The 11,246-nt window shown below is 41.1% G+C and overlaps 1 protein-coding gene across 2 annotated transcripts in view; it reads left to right on the plus strand.

Moving 5' to 3' along the window:
* The window catches only part of LOC117517120 (rho GTPase-activating protein 26-like), a 397,059-nt gene that overhangs the window by 254,765 nt on the left and 131,048 nt on the right, over positions 1 to 11,246 (plus strand). For both annotated transcript variants that reach the window (XM_034178045.1, XM_034178046.1), the window contains exons 11-15: positions 2,156 to 2,234; positions 4,156 to 4,192; positions 4,456 to 4,521; positions 5,553 to 5,627; positions 5,821 to 5,905. In XM_034178045.1, coding sequence (XP_034033936.1) covers positions 2,156 to 2,234; positions 4,156 to 4,192; positions 4,456 to 4,521; positions 5,553 to 5,627; positions 5,821 to 5,905 — 342 coding nt within the window. The remainder of the gene's footprint in view (positions 1 to 2,155; positions 2,235 to 4,155; positions 4,193 to 4,455; positions 4,522 to 5,552; positions 5,628 to 5,820; positions 5,906 to 11,246) is intronic.

An 11,246-nucleotide genomic window follows, 5' to 3' on the forward strand; every position in this document is an offset into this window, starting at 1 on the left:
AAAGCATTATTTTGTCAGTCTTTCATAGATTTTTGGCTCTGATGGACAGATGACATTATATTTCCATGGCAGCACAGAGAGCTGCATTTAGCAGAAGGATTTTCCCAGTTTAAAGACACATATGCAGTGTGGGAAGGTGGATTTGAGTGGATGGTGATGTGATCTAAAAGCATGACATCATATTTCACCACTGTTCATGCACTGTCCTCACAGTGGGAGCATCAAAACAACTCCGCTGCAGGTCCTCACTGAGAGAAAAAGAGAGAGAGTGCTCCAGATTAAAAAAAAAAAAAAAATCTGTTTTTTCTGTTTCCTGTTTGTTCAGCTTGGTAAAACTTTGTAAAAGCCTTGTTACTGTTAGAATGGCCTAATAAGCAGTGGGTCACCCTCTCTGAGTCTAGTCTGCTTGAGGTTTCTTCCTCAACATCATCAGATGGAGTTTTCCTTACCAGTCTGTGTGCTTGCTCTAGGGGGTTTGGTAAGGTTAGACCTTACTCATGTGAAGTGCTGTATAAATAAAATAAATGGAATTGAATTTAATTGAACTGGTGCAGCATAAAAGAAGGAAAGAAACAATATTGACCAAAAAACAGAACCTCATACTTAACTGGGGAAATTTTGATGTGTGTGTAGGGGTGGAAGTGGTCTATAATCTGACGGAAATCCTAAATCCAACGTGGGTTTTTTAAGAAGAGCCTTTATCACAGAGGCCTTGAAGCTAGTAGGAACACTTCCATTAGTGAGGGATAGATTTCCAGTATTCAGCAAAGTGAGTCCCACTATTAACTACAAAATTTTACAAGCCTGGCTGGCAATGTATCCAGACAGCAAGTAGTACATATAACACCCATCTCAATCTTAAACCCAATGGATTTCCTGGTATGGCTAGAGAAGACTGGGGATTTATATTTCCAATATTTTCAACTGTATTATTGAGAAAAATAATCTAGCCTATAGGCTGATGACTCCTAGCAAGTTTTGCCATAGTGTTCAACAATAATCTAAGATTATTCTTGTTAGTACCGATTAAATTAGAATAATTAAAATGTTTTGGCTGCTGATAGAGCTCTATTTTATCCAGTCAAGCAATCCTGACAATCATGATAAGAGACCTCCACCTCCAGCCTTGAATGGTGCCACATAAGCTCTGATATGCCTCAGTTTCTAACATATGCATGTAAGAAGTCATGAGCCAGCGTGTTTTCTTTCTCAGCGCTTATCCTTCAAAGGTGAAACTGAATCTTTCAGTCCATGCAGTTATCCACCAATTCATCATGACTAGAAAATGTCACAAGGACCTCTGGTAACCTATAATTAAGTTCTGTTAAGGCAGTGAGTTCATAATTATGTAGATTAGACAACAGTATGACCACTCACATGAAAAGAAAGTGATATTAGAAATGTAACCAAAAAGTAATCAAATTATTGAGAGATTGAGAGATTTATCTGATGGAGAGACTGACTGACATATGTGTTGAGACTGCAGAAAGCCCAGCTGGAAGATAAATGGGAGAAATGGATGATATTCTCAGTTTTCAGCAACACAGAACTGAGAGGAGACATGTGGATAATAACACTGAAAAGAGAACACTCTTGCGAATTCTTGTGACTTGAAATATTTTCCTGTTTTTCTTTTGTTTTTTGTTTTGTTTTGTTTTTTCCAATTCTGAATGAATGTCTGTTTTATAACTGTTTAAAAACAAATAAAAAGAAAGTTTAAAAAAAAAATCAGAAAATACAGATGGAAAGGGAAGCACTTGATCAGTGGAAACATGTACACTCTGGGCCAAAAATCCAGTCCAGGGTGTTTCCACCGCTGTGTGTGGAGCCCTGTACTAAATGTCTGAACCCAAATTTGTCCAACACTGCCAGGAAATCTGTACATACAGGATGAGCTACCTTGTTCATAACCCCATGAAAAGCTGCACTCTTCAGAGGTAAAAGGGTTTTCTGAAGTGAACAGATACATTTTTGCTTGGTAGTAAAAAGTATATAAAAACTCTCTATATATTTTTTCCATCCAAGGACTTCTTTGTTTAAAGTGTGATGTTGTGTTAACCTTTACATGCACACTTTTGTGTGTGCACATGTGTGTGTGTATGCATCACCAGTGTGTGAGGTTGATATTTGATAGGCTCTACGTGTGTGTTTACAGGCCAGGAGTAATCACCATACAGGCGCTGTCAGAGGAAGACCGCAGATTGTGGATGGAGGCCATGGATGGGAGAGAACCGGTAGGTTACTACGGTTACAGAGATCGAGAGAAGGAGAAGCAGACACCCCTGAATACAGGCTGTCAATACAGTTTCATGCTTTAGCACATGCTATCTGTCAATATAGAGTGTAATTATCAATAATAAGCTTGCAGCACACAGCATGTACATGGATCATTTCAGTGATTATGTTCTTAGTGGAAAGGTTGATTGTCAAGCAGGCTCAGTAAAAGTTATTTTATCCTATTAAAAACATGTAATGAATAGTTTTGTGCCTTGAGGCTTGATGTGTGTACACTTGCCTCACCATTCCCATTTAGTAATATTCATGCCCCAACACCTCCTTTATCCTCTTGTCTACATGTTAAAGGTTTCCAGATCCCATCTTAGGTAATCTACATCCACAAAGTCACAACAAAAGCTGACTCAAATGCCTTGTTTCTACTAATTAACTGATATTTTACATGCCAAAATAGTGCTTAATTCTAAAAAAGAAGGGAAAAAATGGCAATAAAGGTAGTGTTTCCCCTTCTACCAACCAATAGATGTTATTAAATATTGCCATTTAAAGAGTAAATTTTGAGTCATTATTAATGACATTTTGAGCCTCTGTTGCTGACACTTAACTCTCACCTCTCAAAAGACACATAGTTAAAAAATAAAAAAAAATCAGAATGCGCTGATTTTACAGCAACCTCTAGTTAGGACTTCTACTGGCTTGTATTATTTTATTGGTTGCTGTAATATATCAAATTATTTAATTAGTGCACTTAATATTGTTTTTAATAGTGACAGTATTTTTTATTGTACATTCAATAAAAAATAGAAGTACTGTTATCATCAATGTAGACTCACATTGAACTTTGAGAATATTAAGTTTGAACATTTGTCCAAAGTGTTCAGTAATTGAACACCACTTCAGTCTTTACCCATCTGATTACCCCCCATCTGATTACGCCCCTCAATACAGTTTACATGCTCTGTGTGTGTGTGTGTGTGTATGTATTTGGATAGGATATTTCTGAAACTACTTCCTGACTAAACATGTTAGCATAAATAATGTTTGTATGATTTCAGGAAAATTTTATTTAATGTTGGCTTAGTGATGGTAATTTACCAACGTTTGTGGGCAACAATGACATAGTAAAAGTGTGACGGCCACTCCATTTATGTTAAAGCCCTCTTACTGTTAACCACATTCTGGAAAGATTATCAGCAGGAACTTCACACATTGAACTTGTACCACCTGCAACACCAGTGATGAGCAGAAATATTCAAAGCATCTCTGACCTGACATTTATATAGTAATACCAAGTCATTCTGTCCAGTCATCTGAAGACATATTTTTTATCTGTCAGTAGAACCTGGTCTCACGGCAAGTCGTGATTCAGCAGCACAAAATATACATTAATCTATTGGTTCGTGATATTGTGTCGAAAAGCGCCTCATTTTCATCATGGCAGCACAAATTCATTTTAATTCATTCCGTGATGGCTGCATGAAATTAAAAATGAAGCGGTGGGGTTGGGGTGGTTAGGGTTGGGGGAAGGAGTAGGGTTAGGTTATGGTTAAGGTTAGGGTTGGGGGTAGGAGTAGGTTTAGTAATAGTGAGTTAAAAAAAAAACCCCGGGAGGACGAAAAAAAACGTGAGACTGGACTGGTCAGTATCTCAAAAACTAATAAAGAGATTTTTCAGATTTGTTTTAGATAATCTATGTTGCTTGAATAAGTCTAGTGTAGTGTTTCATATCATTTTAAGAATTTTTTGGATTTATTTTTTTCAGCATGGGATCCCCAAAGGCTGCATTCTTTCACTTCTACTCTTCTGTCTGTATAACAGAAGCAGCACTTCTAGCCTTGAGTCCATGAAGCTCCTGAAGCCTCATTAGGTTTTGTTGTAACATGAATATTTACTGAACAGGGTTTTTCTTTTGCCTTGCAGGTCTACAATATGAGCAAAGACAACCAAGCTGAAAGCAGTAAGTGGTTTTAATCGTTTGTAGTATTAATTCATATTTATGGTAAAGATTACATAGATGAATGTTTGACTTACAGCATGTATGGACATTAAATACACTTTTCATTTGATGTTTTGTGCTTTAAAAAGTGTTTCTGTCTATTTTAAATGTACTGCCAACTATATTCAAATAGAAATTACTTTTTATGATGAGGAACATGAACCAGATATTTCTTTTCTTTTTTCCATCTGACCTCTGCTGATCCTCTGTCCGTCCCATCGTAGTGGTCCAGCTGGATGTGACTGGGTTCAATGTGATCAAAAAATTCATCTATGCTGTGGAGACCCGAGGTACATTGTTAGCTCAAACCTGTATTGTTTTCCTCACTGTTGTTATGTCATAGTAGGATTTTCTGTACTGTTCTATTCAGAGCCTGTCCTTTGAAATGTCACCACAGCAGCAGTATGGGTGTTGTGATCTGATAATACGGACGCCATGGCCAAATTCTAGCTTTATAATTACACCTGTGTCTTTCTCTGGGTCTGTTTTGATTCACTGTACCTGTAAATATATTTGCAAATTAATGTGTATATTTTCATTACATTAATTAACGGCCTCATTACTAAAAATCCTTTGTGTTTTTGCTGTCGGCAATGAAAATCAATTGTGGTTGTGAATGAATAATGTGTGGCTAGTGATGAATCACATACGAAACAAATGCATAAATTCCAGAATTACCAAGTGAAATATTTTCTCCTGAAGGCAGATGGCTCTGCTCCTTCCTCTTGTGAGTGCATTCTGGGTATTATGTGCATCCAAGTTTAGGTCCAACAGTTATTGTTGTTGTTTTTTAATGTGTTAGAATAAGTCTTTGTGTCCTGCCACATTATAACACTTTCAAACATTGGACTGACATGAAGGTGATAGTGTATTTAGCTTCATTTCTTTTGTGGTTTTGGTTTCTGATGTTATGCCAGGAAACTGCCTCTTTGACAGCACTCCTTTGCTTTTGTAATTTACCTTGGTCTTTAGTCATTCTGAATAAAGTGAGCACACAGTACACTCATGATGGAGCAAAGGCAGAAACATTATGTTTCTATTTATTCAGAAATTCCATGGAGTGAGGACAGAAGGTAACCTGATCACAACCATCTGCCGCTTGTACTTCAGCTTTCTTTTTTAAATTACATCTTCTACTCAGCTTTGAGACTGGACAGTGCAATTCAAAATCATATTTACCTGCTGTTTTCTTGCACTTTTAAAGGTTAGTGAGGTTAGTGTGTTGGGGCTTTTCAGGTCATGTCTGACTGCATTTTTGCTGTTTCAGCACTACATCTGGAAAATAATAAACTCCTAATAAACTCCTCCCCCTCCCTTCCAGGTATTGATGAGCAAGGCTTGTACAGAATCGTTGGCGTCAACTCCAGAGTACAAAAACTACTGAGCCTTGCTATGGGTAAATACACAGAAACAAATTAGCAACAAATATTTGTCATTTTAAACTCTTTTTTTTTAATGCATTTGTTCCTCAGAGAGTTAGGATGTTAAAAGGACAAAGTGGCAGAGACCCCAAGATAGAAGGAAAAACACCAGATTAGTGTCAACCACCATCAAAATCTAAATGTACACTTTATTATTTTTTCCACTAGATCCTAAGACGTGTGCTGATGTGGAGCTGGAGAACCCAGAGTGGGAGATTAAGACGATCACAAGTGCAATCAAGCACTATCTCAGGTTTGTGTTTAGAAAGGTTTATGTAGAAAAGTAGAAGTAGCATGAAACAAGAGTACAGAATATTCTACTCAAAAGTGTCAGATGATGAAATGGCGTTTTTAGTATTCAACTTTAAAGCATTTTGGGTTTATCATCTGAGACATGCGAGTGTTTCAGTATTGTGACCGTCAGTACATTCAAAGTCAACGTCAGCTTTATTGTCAATTCTTCACATGTACCAGACATACAAAGCAATCAAAATTATGTTTCCCACCATCCCATGGTGAAAACATTTCTGACAGTAAGGTAGTCAATGAGACAAACATATCTAACATTCAAGTAAACAATGAATAAGTAAGAAGGTGCATAGCAGATGAAGACACAAAAAATTTGCAATGAAGAACTAATGGCCCAGTCACACGGCACTTAACGAAGGGCAACAAAGCCCAAATGAAACAAGACATCTGGACTTTCGTTGCCTTTCGTTGGCATCGTTTAACCTTCGCCCAGCTTTGTTCCTGCAGCTGGCGCTTTGTCAGGATTTTTAAACTGTTGAAAAATTTGAACGAAGAGCAACGAAAATCTCAATTCGTCCATATTTCGTTTTGCTGTCGTTCTTGACGTTTTTTTAACGTTTGCTTAGTTTTTGTAATGTTAACATTTAGTTTGACTTTGTTCGACCAGCTCAATGTTTTCACACAGTGCAGAAGCAGTTTCTGAGCGCTACTACTGCTGCTGCTGCTGCTGATGCATTCAAATACTGTCGGAAATTACAGGGCAAACTCAGCCTGTTTGCTTGGATTTTTTTATCTGTGTGGGGGGTCAGCTTCACTGGGCTCAGGCACCTTATATAAGCCAGAAGTAATCTTTTGTGTGGATACAATTAATTATTTTGCCACAAGCAGCTGCTGAATTTGAAACAACAAAAAAAGTTGTGTACCGTATTTTCCGGACTATAAGTCGCACCAGCCACTTTATCCATTATAAAGAAAAATAAACCATAAATAAGTTGCACTGGACTATAAGTCCCATGGACATACAGGTATGTTTACATGAAAAGTTCAGATGATAATATTGTGACGGCTACCGTTTTCGGATGCATATTTAACCAGTCGTAACTTGTAATCTGCAGAGTATGATTTTCTTTTTGGTGGCATTTTTTCGGGCCTTCTCCATTGTCTTAAGTTATCAGTAACGTTGAAATTTTTATTTTTCTATGGTAGTCAGAAGTCGCAGGAACAGTCACACAAGCCTCGAGTGCCCTCTCATGAGCTGCATTTTACCTACGGATATGTTTGTATTTTGCGGACCACATTGCGAGCCGAACCATGCAGCACCTACCTGCGCAGCTCATGACCGCCCAGCGGTGTCGATCCAGCTCCTTCCAAGTGCAGACGCTAATCCTCCACCGTCGCTCAGTGCTCCCATGCAGCTCTCAGCGTCAACTCTGCTCACACTGATATCCAAGGGTTGAAGCTGTTTTGTTTGCCATGCTGGAATAACAGCAAGCACCGTGTTCATCAGCTTCTCACGCTGTGGGTGAGGTGAGGAATACACGTCCAACGTTCTGTTCTCTGATTGGTTGTCGCGACCAGCGTGACCTATAGGACGGCCGCCATACTACAGTGCCCATGATGCATTGCATTTCCTTTTCCGGTGGCGATTTTAAAACATAGATTGACTCTGTCACGTAAAATTGTTTTGTTACAGTAAATTAATTGAGATCCTACCGGTATATTTTTCATTTATAAGTCGCACCGGAGTATAGGTCGCACCCCAGGCCAAAACATGTAAAAAAGTGCGACTTATAGTCTGGAAAATACGGTAATTTCCGACGGTACTTGAACGCAGCATCAGCTCCTGTGTGCGTTTTTTTATTTTTTTATTAAATATAACAATATGAGTGTAGGAATGACAATCCAGCCCTGCTGTACATATGGCAACAGGTAGATGATTCAGATGATTATATAAAGAGCTGTTCTGGAAGGCAGAATTCACGTTGTGGATCAGCTGCAGCTGGTTGAAATAATCGCACATGGGGAGTCAAAGCGCATTCACACGGACTGATCATGAATCATCTTTACACTTATATATATATTCCCCCTTTTGACAGTTTTCTATTATAAATCAATATATATGGCTTAGTACCGTAATACAGTGATACAGCAGTGAACACGGCATACCAGAATTTTTTGTTTTGTTTTGTTTTTTTAATTGGAGGAAGACGAAGCATGCAGCGTGTCGTCAGACAGTGAGGATTCTGATGATGAAGGAGATGATCCTTCTTTTGTTCTGGACGAGGAACCAGAGCAGGTGGTCCCACCGACGTGTGCACAGATCTCCACAGCTTCTGTTTGCAGTTTCTCCAGGACTCAGGCGCTATGAGCTCCGTCCCAGCGCCAAGTCCTGGAACTCAGAGATGCAGACACACACTGCTCCAGCTGGGGCTCCAGGCGCGTTTTATTTAAAGCGTCAAGATTGTTAGCTTTGGTTTCGTTTAGTTCCTTTTTCGTCCCTTTTGCGCTCTTGCTTCACAGGCTATTTGGTAATAAAGCTCTTTCGTCCACCTTTTCTCAACAAATTGCGACTTTTTTACTTTTTTCCCTTTGTTCAGGAATTGTCGTGTGCTATGTGACTGGGCTATAAGAGCATACTGTTCACTGTGATAAGTGTCAGAAAAATTGAAATAATGCAGAGACAGTCAAGGCAAATAGTGGCAGCTGAGGTATTGCTGTTTGATTTAAGTGTGCAAGTGGCATAGCAGTGCAAATACAGTCAGATAATAGCAGAAGTGTTTTCCTGTTTTTAAACAAAGTGTTGAAGTGGCATAATAGTGCAAGACAGTCATTGTGTAGGTCAGAGGGCTTAAAAGTCCAGGATGTTATGTAATTGAGGGTGCAGAGGGAGTGAGTTTAGCCTATCAGCCTGGTGGATAAAGCTGTTGGCATGTCTGGTGGTGCGGGAGCACAGGGCACAGTACATCTTCAGTTGCAGGTGTTGGGTGTGACCTCTCCGGAACAACAATCTCCTTGGTCTTGCTGACATTCAGCAGATTGTAGTTTCTCCACCACATGGTCAGAAGGTTGACCTCCTTCCTGTGTTGAGTCTCATCACCGTTGGTTGTGTCGTCAGCAAACATCACTATTTGTTTGTTGCTGTAGGTTGTCCTGCAGTCATGTGTCAGCAGTGTGAAGAGCAGGGGGCTGAGCATGCAGCCTTGGGGTGCCCCTGTGCTCAGTGTGATGCTGCTTGAGATGTTGTTGCCAACACGTACTACTTGAGGCCTCTGACTGAAGACGTCCAGAAGCCAGTTACAGAGGGATGTACTGAGTCCTAGTTTGTCAAGTTTGCAATTGAGTTGTTGCGGTATTATGGTGTTGAATGCAGAACTGGTCTGTGAACAGCATTCTCACATATGAGTCTTTTTTGTCCAGGTGGGTGAGGGCTGGGTGGAGGGCACAGCAGATTGCATCCTCTGTAGATTGTTTGGCTTAGTATGCAAACTGGAAGGGGTCCAGGGTGGGGGTGGGTATTTGATGTGTGCCATGACAAGCTGTTCAAAGCACTTCATGATGATGGGTGTCAGTGCCACAGGGCGGTAGTCACTGAAGCAGGATGGAGCAGGTTTCTTCGGCACAGGTATGATGGTGGCGGCTTTGAAACATGATGGGCTTCAGGGAAGTGTTAAAGATGTCTGTGAAGACATCCTTAAGCTCATCTGCGCAGTCCTTCAGCACACGACCAGGGATGTTGTCTGGACCTGTTGCCTTGCGGGTGTTGATAGCAGCGAGTGTCCTCTTCATGCTGGCCGCAGAGAGGCACAGCGTCTGGTCATGGGGAGGGGTGGGGTCTTCTGTGGGCGTGTGTTGTTTTGTGCTTCAAAGTGTGCAGAGAAGTGATTTAGGTTGTTGAGCAGAGGGATGTTGCTCTTGCAGCTCTGTGGCGTGGGCTTGTAGTCCATAATGGCCTGAATACCCTGCCATAGGCTCTGTGCGTCCTTGCTGTCTTTGAAGTGGGTGGTTATCTTGTCTGTGTAGTCCTGTTTTGCTTTCTTGATGCCACGGGACAGGTTGGCTCTCGCTGTTCTCAAGCCAGATTCATCCCCGGCTCTGAAGGCTTTGTCTCTGGACCTCAGCAGCCTGAGGACATCACCTGTCAGCCATGGCTTCTGGTGAGCCCGAGTGATGATATTTTTTGTATGGGTCACATCATCAATCCACTTGGTGATATAAGAGGTTACAGTGTCTGTGTATTCCTCTATGTCTGTCTGGTTGTAAGTGGCTGCCTGCTTAAACATTTCTTCTCTGTTCTTCGTCTGTTTCGTCGAAGCAGTCTTGAAGAGCAGAGGAGGCTCCCTCTGGCCACACTCTCACCTGTTTTCAAACCGGTTTGGTGACTGTCACACTCTGTCTGTATGCTGGCATTAGCATAAAGTATAACCTTTAACTGCATTTCACATACAGTAGCTGCAGTACCTCTGCAGTGTGGCTTTTACTGTGTAATTTCCACATAAGATTCGTTGTTTGTAAAAATATTTGTTCAGGCCATATGTACTATAGTGTAAAACATACATATACATAAATTGGTGTGTGGATAATTATTGTGATAGCGTTGTGTCACATAACCAAATTAGGCCACTATTACATTTGCCTTGACCTTTTACCCCCAACATTTTTTGAGCCATATTTTTCAGGGTCTCACTGGTTCTCATGACCTGGGAAGCATTCTGAGACCTGAGCCTGATCACTGTCCAATTGGGATGAATTCAGATCTTGTTCTGTTGCTGCAAGGCCCAGAGACTGAAACCCAGATCCAAATTAGAGCCAAAGCCATAATGGCAAGTACACTGCACATACCAGCAGCTGTGGTTGCCAGAATATCCATCCATCCATTTTCTTCCGCTTTATCCGGAGTCAGGTTGCGGGGGCAGCAGCTCAAGCAAAGCCGCCCAGACCTCCCGATCCACACACACCTCCCCCACCTCCTCTGGGGGAACCCCAAGGCGTTCCCAAGCCAGCCGAGAGATGTAGTCCCTCCAGCATGTCCTGGGTCTTCCCCGGGGCCTCCTCCAAATGGGACGTGCCCGGAAGACCTCTCCAGCGAGGCATCCAGGGGGCATCCGGAAAAGATGCCCGAGCCACTCAACGGGACCCATCCGCACGTCTTTCATTAAAAAAATCTCCTTTAACAGTGGAATATCCAGATAAAATGCTGAAACCGACTTCTTCTGAAACTTCTCTGTTCTCTCACGACGTCCTGGATCAATAGAGCCTGAAATGTGGAGGTTTTAAGCTTGAAACAGGCTGATGACGCTGCCTGAGAGCGCTGAGCGACGTCTTGCACCGTGAAAAGTCCTTAAAGC

The sequence above is a fragment of the Thalassophryne amazonica genome, chromosome 9 (assembly GCF_902500255.1).
Source record: "Thalassophryne amazonica chromosome 9, fThaAma1.1, whole genome shotgun sequence".
Lineage (NCBI taxonomy): Eukaryota > Metazoa > Chordata > Actinopteri > Batrachoidiformes > Batrachoididae > Thalassophryne > Thalassophryne amazonica.